The sequence below is a fragment of the Aplysia californica genome, unplaced genomic scaffold, assembly GCF_000002075.1.
Source record: "Aplysia californica isolate F4 #8 unplaced genomic scaffold, AplCal3.0 scaffold00448, whole genome shotgun sequence".
NCBI lineage: Eukaryota > Metazoa > Mollusca > Gastropoda > Aplysiida > Aplysiidae > Aplysia > Aplysia californica.
The window spans coordinates 262,283-273,283 of record NW_004797718.1 but is presented as its reverse complement, the minus strand read 5'-3'; the positions used below and the strand labels follow the sequence as shown (position 1 = coordinate 273,283).

At 39.3% G+C, this 11,001-nt stretch overlaps 1 protein-coding gene across 3 annotated transcripts in view; it reads left to right on the top strand.

Annotated features, from left to right (window-relative positions):
• Positions 1-6,213, top strand: part of LOC101860433 (cytochrome P450 3A24) — a 23,160-nt gene extending 16,947 nt beyond the window's left edge. For all 3 annotated transcript variants that reach the window (XM_035971500.1, XM_013086255.2, XM_035971499.1), the window contains exons 5-9: positions 219-353; positions 908-1,097; positions 2,451-2,605; positions 3,008-3,191; positions 5,055-6,213. In XM_035971500.1, the coding sequence (XP_035827393.1) occupies positions 219-353; positions 908-1,097; positions 2,451-2,605; positions 3,008-3,191; positions 5,055-5,386 (996 nt within the window). In that variant the 3' untranslated portion in view covers positions 5,387-6,213. The remainder of the gene's footprint in view (positions 1-218; positions 354-907; positions 1,098-2,450; positions 2,606-3,007; positions 3,192-5,054) is intronic.
• The last annotated feature ends 4,788 nt before the right edge of the window (positions 6,214-11,001 follow it).

Sequence of the window (11,001 nt, the reverse complement as noted above, 5' to 3'; positions counted from 1 at the left end):
AATATGAGAGAATGTGTTTGCCTGTGTTGTATTTTTTTGTTCTCTGTGTGTGTGCGTGTGTATGTCTGTGTGTATGTGTGTATGTGTGTGTGTGTGTGTGTGTGTGTATGTGTGTGTGTGTGTGTGTGTGTGTGTGTGTGTGTGTGTGTGTCAAAATGGAAAATGCACTATTGTAGTTATTTCTACTCTTAAAAAACTCAAACATTCTTTTGTTCCAGACTGATTGTATTGGAAAAGAAGACGACCAGTTCACGTACTACTCCAAGCATATCTTTAAAATCCGCAGTAAGATAGCTAGGTATTTTTTGGTGTTTCTTCTCAGGTTTCCGATCGTGCATCGGTTTCTAGTCAAGGTAAGCTGTAGCGCATCTTGTTTGTTTGTTGAAATATGACTTGTTCTTTCTAATTCTAAAATGTAGTGACAATGACCAGGTATAGGGTGGTTAGTGGGTGCCTGTGGTAGGTCTCCGTCTTTGCTTTTATTTCTCTGTTTCTATTGGTTTGGCTTGCATTTTCCCCTCCATGTGTTATTTTGCTGGATGTAAATTGTTTCTCTGGGTATTGTTTGACAGTTTAGAAAAAAGAGAAAACATAGGAAGAATGAAAGAAAGAACTTACGAAAAAAGAACGAAAGACAGGGAAAACGACAGATAAAAAGAGAGAAAGAAAAAACCCCCAGAAAGAAAGCAAGAAAGACAGAAATAAAGACAGAGAGAACGGAAAAGAGGACGTTGTCAGAACGCAAAGAACTGGGACTGTGGAGGCAGTTGCCTGTTAGATTTTATTTGTTTGATACTTCTTTTCCACATCACTTACTGTGACAACAAGTACCATGTAAGTAAAATGCTTATCATGGTAAATGATGTACTTTTCTAGTCTAACACGTACGTTCTTTCTTCTACCACAGACACTGAAGCTGGAGTATTTCGACCCTGTATACCAAAATGCTGATCAGTACTTCAGATCTGTTCTTAGCACATCGGTCAAACACAGAGAACAAGTGCAGAGGGAAGGAAAAAAGAATCCCACCGATTTCCTACAGCAGCTCGTGAACGCTAAAACAGGTTCGCAGACAAATGGCGAAAGGACGTCAACAGGTATATTATGATGATTATTTTAATCACGAAAAGGTGGGACCAGACGCTATTATTGATATTATGTTAAAGCTTAATCAATGTCTTGCTTTGATGAAAAAACAAATACCCATATATCGTGAATGAAAGTCAAGATATTTGTGATTGAAGGAGTGGAGTCTTCTGGTGTTAGAGTTAAAATTAATCAGAAAATACCCACGGAGAGTAGACCGGAAGCCGCCGAAATGTGGTATTTAAGAATACTCAGAATCGCTTGAACGGAGAGGAAAATAAACAGTGAAGTGCTCCAAATCTGAAAAAGGCAATCGGGATTCCTTGGCCACATGATTAAATCAACTAGACTAGAGAAACCCTCTGGTGTCTGCACAGGTAGAGAGAAAGAAGCTCCAAGTGATTCTCACTACAGTGACAATCAAACACAGCACGAAATGTGATTTCAACAAGTGGTGACATCTCAGGATGCAACATTATTTGTAAAAGGAAAGAATAAAACAGGGTAAAGACTTTAAATACTTTGGGTGCACAATTACGCGAGATTGAAAAAGTGGCACAGAGATAAAAGAAGAGGATTGCAGTATCTAAAGAAACTTTCTGCAAAATGAAACCAATTCTCTAATAGAAACATAACAGTGAACGCAAAAAAATAAGCCTGAAAGTTTACACGTGGTCAGTACTTTTGTATGGATGCGAGAGCTGGGCTCTAAAACAAGAACACTGAGAGTAGAATCGAAGCTGTCGAAATGTGGTATTTAAAGAGAATACTCAGAATCTCCTTCACGGAGAGGGAAAGTAAACAGAGAAGTGCTCCAAATAAGAAAAAGACAGTTGGGATTCCATGGCTACATAAACAGATCAAATAGACTAGAGAAACTGCTGCTGTCTGGGCAGATAGAGGAACAGAAGAATAGAGGAAGACAAAGCTGGTCTGAACAACTTTGCAACGAATAACTCAAAGAGACAAAAACGAGTTGACCAAGACAACAGACAGCAGGAAGGAATGTGGTTCCATGATCTATAAATAATGTCAGCTCGAGACTTGTTAAGAAGAAGCTGACATTATTGTACAATGTAATATATAATAATAATAATAATAGATAGCATTTGTATAGCGCTAATCCCCGCTCAACAGCAAGCTCTATGCGCTTCCCAATCTATAATATTACCCAAGCAGACCTGAGAGCATTCTGAAACAACCTCAACTTCCTGGGAAAAATACAGTCCAAGCAGACATTTGTAGGCGCTAAAGCACTAACATACTGACAAGATCTGTTTGTCTGTCTTCCCGTATATATTCTTGCTTTGAAGATACGTGATGTCTGACAAAGAATATGAATAATTATCTCTATCTCTGAACAGGTCTTGCAAATGGACACGGTCCTGAGGTCTCTCAATCACTGACAGAAGAGGAGCTTGTGGCACAGTCGCTCATCATTATCTTTGCTGCCTTTGAGACCACAGCCACTACGTTACAGATGGCTCTCTACCTGCTTGCTAAACATCCCGACATACAGGTTTGTGGGGATTTGTTTCTCCTTTTTTGAAGGGGGGGGGGTGCCGCTTATATTTCTTTTTACTATGTACAGCTGTTGTTTGTTTCGGGTGGAAGTGGAACAGGTAAGGGAATGGGGGATTTCACGTTGTTTGTTTATGTGCTCGCTTTATTTCGATGGGTGAGAGGGGAGGGGGTGAAGATCATTTTAAAGGCGGAAAACGTCGCCAATGAAATGTTTTTAACGAAATGGGAAATACTACAAACTTTCTTAGTACAATATAGAAACAAAAAAAGAAACAACAACCCAATCATCCCAAGAAGAAATTAACAATACGTTAGCCAAACAAGGTCAATAGTACCACATTTTTTAAAAATCATTATGGTATCCCCAACGCCTACCCCATCCCCGCCCACATCACAGGAAAAACTCTATGAGGAGATTCAGTCAGTTGTGACGTCACAGAGTCCGAGCCACGAGGAGCTGGGTCAGCTGACCTACATGGAGCAAGTCATTAACGAAACCCTGCGCCTCTACCCCCCGGCGCCACTGATCACCAGGAAGGCTTCTGAGACCAGGACCTACGGATCAATCACCATACCTAAAGGTAGAGAAATTACGTTTTTTGCTTCATGTTTTTTTTCGCAGAAATTACAGTTTCTGTATCCTCTTAGTTTGTTTATATATAGATTTCTAGATCTATATATTTGTTTTTGGATTTGATGGCGGTTGAGGTTGTGTTAGTTAACGTGTAATTTATTAAGTACATTTTGATGAAACGCGTTATATTCTAACCTTGTTTAATAAAATAAAGAAATGTACGTAAAGCCTGCTGTTTGATTAAAGATCAGTAGAGTGGTAAATAAATAATTCGATAAAAAGGCAGTAAAGCGGATGCTAGCAGCTCGTTTTCAGACAAAACATAAACAATCCCTCGCAAGAACAAAAGTAAACAAATGAAAAGCTCAAATGTTTCAAATAAACTATTTCATTTATATTTTAAATTCTTTTTTATTTACGACTAGCTTTAGAAATGCAGTACGAACATTTTTCAGCTTGGATTTCACTCGATGTGTTCCTAATCTGCGCAATCATCTCGAAGACAGAGCGTTGCACCGTGGTGACTTGCCATAGCTTGAATTTGGAGAGAAAAAAATAAAATCATCCTGTTTGATTACATTTCACATACATCTGTCTGCCTAAATCAAAGCTTGATTTCAAGCTGTACTTGTAATGTAGCAATGGAATATGTTTTTTCTTGTTGAGCGTAGTTTGTTTGAAAACGAGGGTACTTGTGTACACTGCTACACGTTAATCTTTCATAATCTTCACAAAATCTATTCGCGCTAATGTTCCTTATAAAGTGCACGGAAGAAAGTAACAGGTCGTATGAACGTTACTAAACAGAACATTTGGTATCATTTTATAGAAGGGGAGTAAAAAGACAAGGAAAAGAAAGCCATGCCTGGAAGGTTATGCAGTCACGGGAAAAAGTTGTATCCATAATGACATAATGACTAATAATTTATCAAAGTGACAAGAAATAATAATGTAGAACATTGCTCTGTTTTGTTTTAACACTTTGTCGCACCATCTCGCCGATTGGCGGTGTTTACCACCCAATTTCTTTGGATTTCCCCCCAAATATGATGGCATGTTTTATGCCTCTATCGACACAACATCATTCATTTAGGAGGCGGGCTTCCAACACTGTCTGTCAGGGCCAACACGAGTGTAGAGGTATACAGCATCCTAGCAAAAAGACTGACATACTCTGTAAAAACAAATTGTCCCCACTAGGAATTTGAACTCGGGTCTCCTGGGTTCAAAAGTGAAGCCCCCAAACACTATAACTCAAACCTTGGTTTGTCTGTGTTTAAATAAAGAAATAATGTTATGCACATTTTTAAAAGTTTGATCAAGTATTTCGAAACTTCAATTTTATTACTTAACCCTATCCGTACGATGTGCTTTACTATCGAATCCATACGACATGGGGAACTCTGTGCCACCACTTTCCAAAGAGGAAATTTACTCGTTATTCCGATCCTTACGCTTTGCAGAGCAGTCTGTCAGAAGGATTTTTTGAGAAATACTGAACGTTTCAAAGAGATCTTCGTACTAGAAGTATTCTAAAATGTGAAGAATACAACCCCGTGGGTACAAAAATGACCCCAGGGCGTACGGATAGGGTTAAGATTAAGTTGCTAATGTTCGCTATTACACACCTCAGAAACCGGTGTCTGTGGAGTACGAGTAAGACTTTTGACAGTTATACGCCTAAGACGTGAGTCGGGAACTTTTTTTCTTATATCTAAGTCACAGTGATAATATCATGTGTCCAACTAAGCCGTTATTATGTTAAGAAGCCCACCACCAATATATGATCTGGATTATGTCGACGTGGATGTAAAAGTTTATGAATTACAATAACAATTCAACATTACCTACGTCCCACTTTTACTCTTAGGTGCTGATGTCATTGTCCCAATTGGGATGATTCTGACAGACCCCAAACATTTTCCTGATCCCGAGAAATTCGACCCTGATCGCTTCACAGAAGAAAATAAGGCCACGAGAAATCCAATGGCCTTCATGCCTTTCGGGCAAGGTCCTCGGACCTGTATCGGCATGAGATTGGCCTACCTGGAGTTAAAAATGGCGCTCGTGCACCTGTTGAGGAAGGTCAAGGTTGAGATGAACGAGAGAACGGAGCCAAAGAAAGGCGAAGACGTGGTTGTGTCGTCTCAAGGGTTGATAGTCATTGACAAGCCCATCAAACTGGCCTGTAAATTGAGATAAAGCCAGGGAAAAACTAACAAACAAACAAACACACACATATACACACACATACACACACACACACACACACACACACACACACACACACACACACACATACACTTGTTATTCTTTCTGACCAAGGAAAGCAGTTGCACTTTCTTTGTGATACCAAGAATATTGTGTTTTTTTGCAAACACAATACTTTTCTTAAGGGTTGTTTATTACGATAAATTATGCTTTGGTGTAGGCGAATGAAGCTAAAGTGCAGCCTAGTACCGTAAGGTCATATTATTATAGTGTTTACAAACTTCGCATTGTAGCGTTTTTAAACTCTTCTGCTCCTGGTCTACTTTTTAATCTTGCAAAACAGCTTATAGTATTATAGTTTAGTGCGTAGTACAATAGATGTTTATGCAGCGACAAGCGACATGAATGCAGAACAAAGGATTCTCACACTTTTGTCAAATTAAAAAAACCGACCAAATTTACAGTTTGCTCACGACGTTTAATCAGAGAAACAAAGAAATATACATTTGAGACGTTGAGTAAACAATTGCCTCTCCGGTTCATGTGACCAGATGACATTAAATTATCCAAGACAACTAATTGTCTTTGAAATAGTATTTAAGTTCAAATTCCTTAAAAACGTGATTCAAAGTAAAACAGATGCCTTTCAAAATCATAGTTGTTGTGGGACTTATTACAGTAACTTTTTATGTCCTACTTAACTTATCTAATGGATCGCTACTGACCTTGGAAGCTGTGATATAACCAAATTGCAGTCCATAAAAAGCCACTGGGCACTTCTCGTGCCCTTTCATTGAATAAACTTGTGATGTATATACCTCCGTATTTCTTTTTTGTCATTTCCTGATCTTACGTCCCCCCCCCCTCTCTCTCTCTCTCTCTCTCTCTCTCTCTCTCTCTATCTCTCTCTCTCTCTCCCTCTCTCTCTCTCTCTCTCTCTCTCTCTCTCTCTCTCTCTCTGTGTGTGTGTGTGTGTGTGTGTGTGTGTGTGTGTGTGTGTGTGTGTCTCTCTCTCTGTGTATCTCTCTCTATTTATCTGTCTGTAGGTCTTTCCATATATTTAATATATGGCCGGAGAGATTAAGAGAGAATGAGAGAGAGAGAGAATGAGAGAGAGAGCGAGAGAGAGAGAGAGGGGGGGGGGGTTAGAATAAACTATGCATCTTTCGTCTGCTCTCTTTCTCCGCATCTCTTTATCTCTGTCACTTTCTGTCTCGTCTCTCTTGTACTTTTTCCTGGATTGTGTGGAACCGAATATCATAAGTCTATAAATCTTGCAAGTTAAATCTTGCAAGTACAGTCGGCATTGTCTATGAATTCCAGCTTAATCGATGAGAAAAGTAGTCGTCTTAAACAAGTAGACGTGTTACACTGTGCTATTATGATATGAAAATACGCAAGGATTGTCTCATACAGATGGCCTTAAGTGTTGGTTCGACTGTTCTTGATTCCTGTCTGTATTGATTAATGTGCATCCGATATTTTTGAAACCAGAAATCTATGTTTGTTTTAATAATTGACCTATTATTACCAGATACAGATGCTGTCGGTTTTAATGTGACGCCAAGATTTATTTTTTGTGAATAAATATTATTTACTGCAAAAACTGAGTTGATTTACTTACATCCAGGTACCCTTTTCTAAGCATCAAGCTTATTTAGGAAGGGCCTCTTTCAGTAACCTTTGTCTCTGATAAGATCAGCTATATTGACCGAGGCAAGTGGAAATGTATCACACAACTGAAATTGAAATTAAAACAGGGAGGAAAAAAAATTCGGTATCAAAATCCACCGAAAATTTGTTGTAATAATATCCAATTATTTAGGGTGAGTTACTCCTCAAGTTTGACTCCATACAGGTCTATGGTGCTGGTGGCGCTTGTTTAAATTCAAATCTGAAATTGTTGGACCCTTTAGAATGTGGGTTGCTTTCGGGCAGTAATCAAGGCTCTCATGTACGTTGATTTGTTTTATCTGAGATGGACGTTAATAAAGGTACTGCCACTTGACATTGAAATGCAGGTTTTGTTACGTGTCCCCAACGACACATCAGTCCCTAACAACACCATTCAGATCATTTAAAAGGCGGGTTTCCGACCCTCCTTTTCAGAGCCAACCACAGTTGAGAGGGGTACAACATTACGGAAGAAGGGTCAAGATATTCGATACAAATTCTACTCCCTCTGGAAACGAACTCGGGTCTCCTGTATGCGACAGAACCTTTCGTTGTTAAGAGAAAGAAATATGCGCTTACAATATACTCTCCTTTTGATCCAATGTTTCCATGAGGAAACCGTCTAAACGCTTTTAGTCCGTAATTGCATATTTTCTCCCTATTCAGCTCAAATGAGGTCATTCAACATTATGCACTTGTAGATCTCGAATCTATCAACTACACGGTTTTTAATCAGTGCGTGTCAATTATCATGTTTATAAAAAGCCTCTACTATGCCACCTTCAACAGACTAAACATTTCGTACCGCCCACTTAAATGCACACAAACTTTTTCCGTCTGGGAAATGAAATGCCTGCCACCTCCAAGGTCAACCTCACCTCCAGCCCAGTAAATGAATCATCCTCAAGTAGGTCATATCTCCCAGGTTGGCAAGCACTCATTATAAATGCATCTTTTTAAAAAGGCAAATCATTGAAACGTTGCCAATTCTTATTCCGTTTGTTTGTTTGGGATCTCATGACAACTTCCAAAAAGTCTTAGACATTGAGAGAAAAACAAAACCGAGGGTATCTGAGTAAATGTGTTAAAAGATACGGCTAATTCCGTGTAATAACGCGCTCAAGATGTGTTCAAAGGCTGATCAGCGACCCAGACTGTTGGCTGATAATCTAACGTACATCGTTGATTGTCCCGTAAATCTTTAAATTGCACGTCATTTAGTGGGCGCAATACGATCGTGTTTTGCGTTGGGAGTACAGTGATAATAATATTTCCGACTGCACTAGCTCAAAACTACAACCCCACTCTCTCTCTCTCTCTCTCTCTCTCTCTCTCTCTCTCTCTCTCTCTCTCTCTCTGAGTTCCCCCATCTCCCTTATCTCACTCTTCTGTGTCTGTCTTCCTGTTTACTTGTCCGCCTCAGTATATCTCCCCACCCTTCTCGCTCTCCCCTCCCCCTCTCTCTCTCTTACTCTCTCTCTCTCTCTCTCTCTCTCTCTCTCTCCCTCTCTCTCTCTGAACCCCTCTCTCTCCTTCTCGTCTTTAATGCCCCATCCTGTATGTGACTGTCTGACTGTTTGTCTGTCCTTTACCGTGTATTCTTCCCCTTCTAACCCTCATAACCCGATTGTTTGTGTTGTCTATTACGCATTGGGTGCCAATAATACTAACGCGAACAGTGCACCTAAATACGCATTTACACACCTAGACAGACAAAGAAATACACACACACACACACACACACACACACACACACACACACTCACACATGCACACACACATTATATATATATATATATATATATATATATATATATATATATATATATATATATATATATATATAATATAATATATACTTTCCCACAAGCACGCTTCCACACTCACACATCCCTCTCAACTCTCCCGTACACTCCCCAATATACACATACACAGAGGCACATACACACACATATACACACACAAACACACACACACACATACACACACAAAACATAAACATGTTCACATAAAAAACTTTTTTTCATAGTTATACATTGATATTTAAATGGGGACAAATCAAGACCCCCCCCCCCCTAAAAAAACCCCCCCCAAAAAACCCCCACTCTAGAGAAAGATCTTTTTGAGATTTGAGCCAGGGTTTTTAGATTGTACTGAAGTGTGATGCTAACCGAATTAACAGACCCCAACTGCATGTCTGAAGAAAAATGATATGGTACTATCTAGGACCGAATCGTGCCAAGTTACATCATTTAGCGGTCGGGTTGCTTCGACCCTGCCTGCCTGTGCCAATATGGACTCAGTGGATACGGCTTTCGAGCGGATGGATGAAGGTATTTGATTATCTATTTTAAATAGAAGAACAGTCTCAAGTCTCGAATCGAACTCGTGTTGTTTGTGTGTGACGTTGAAGAGCCGAACCACAGCACAATAATACGCCAGTGTTCATGCTTGACGACATCTATAATAATATGTTAAGACTAGTTGGACCCCCTTTCGATGAAAGGAATGATCGATGCATTAACATCAACTGAAAGTCATTGGCCAACTAATACTAGATCTATATTTATTTTACACTATACTGGCAGGGAACAACAAAATTTGAGAGATGCAAAAAATTAGAGTGTCTAGATATATACTCTCAAAACGAAATGCGCCTCGCGAAATACCACTTCCGGCACTTCCGCTGTGAAGGGACAGCTACGCTGATTTAATTGTTTCGTTTTTCAGTGGAATAATCACAAAGGTCAAAGAAGGACGGGAACTTTTTGTCGAATATATTTGTCTAAATTGAGGAAATGAATAAATAAAAAATCGGGCTTCATCATGGGGACCTATCTTTCTTTTTGCAGTTACTTGTCAACTTTCAACTCTGTAGCTTATGTAGTTTTATGGGGAAAGTGACCAAGTTGCCAAATATATAATAGAATATGTATAGATTGATTCTCTATTCCGCTTACGTGTTTGTACACTCCAGAATTTCAAAAGTGTGGAAACAGTGCGTACGGCTAGTGATCGGAAACCTCAATTGTTTTTTACAATGGCGTCTTTGAAGACGGACTTTCCCAAGATTAGATCTATATGAAACTAACGAAAAACTGAAAGTTAAATGACAGTGACTTCAGGCTCCTCAATAAAATTGTGCACTCTTTGTGAGTGATTCTGAACCTCCATTAATTTTGTCAAATTCAAATCTTAAGTGGTGCGGAAGTTTTAGGCGGCCAAAGTGACGGACTTTCACAAATAAAATATGTAAAGATGATCAGAATCACACCAAGTGCACTTTGTACTTCCCAACTGTTACTATTGGGATAACCCAATATCGTGACCGTGGAGGTTTAGAGGACGTCACTAGTGGATCTTACTTTTTTTTCTTTTACTTTGCTTTTTTCAGTATGTCTGGTTCACTTTGTTCCTACGTTAAATTGTTAAACTATCTTTAATGTATGGGTATGCTTCTTTTTTTTTTTTTTTTATTACTAACGATCCAGCTTCTGGAAGTTTTTGTACTGTGATCGATGTTCAAAGTTTTGGGTGCTGTGCTAAGCAACCATTATCGTAGTTAGTATGGCAGGGTTTGAATCTTCAAAGGGGAAGGGGTCTCACAGTTGTTTAGGGAATAATTGTTCAAATCCTCCCCCCGATAGGTAAAAATCTCAAGCATCGTAAACGCATTGTTTGTAATACTTTAGAAGGTGGTCTGTTTGATCGTGCTTCTTTGAGTCAACAGTGGTCGGCTAGGATACAATATGGCCACAAGCAGACGGAATTTAATTACTCTTTAGGAAATCTTCACTTTCGGGAGTCAAACTTGTGTGTTCTACTTACAACACAAAAGCGTTGTTTGTCTTAATCTGTAATTTGTGTCTGTCTGTCCCCCTATCTTTCTGCCTCCATCTCTCTCTCTCTCTCTCTCTCTCTCTCTCTCTCTC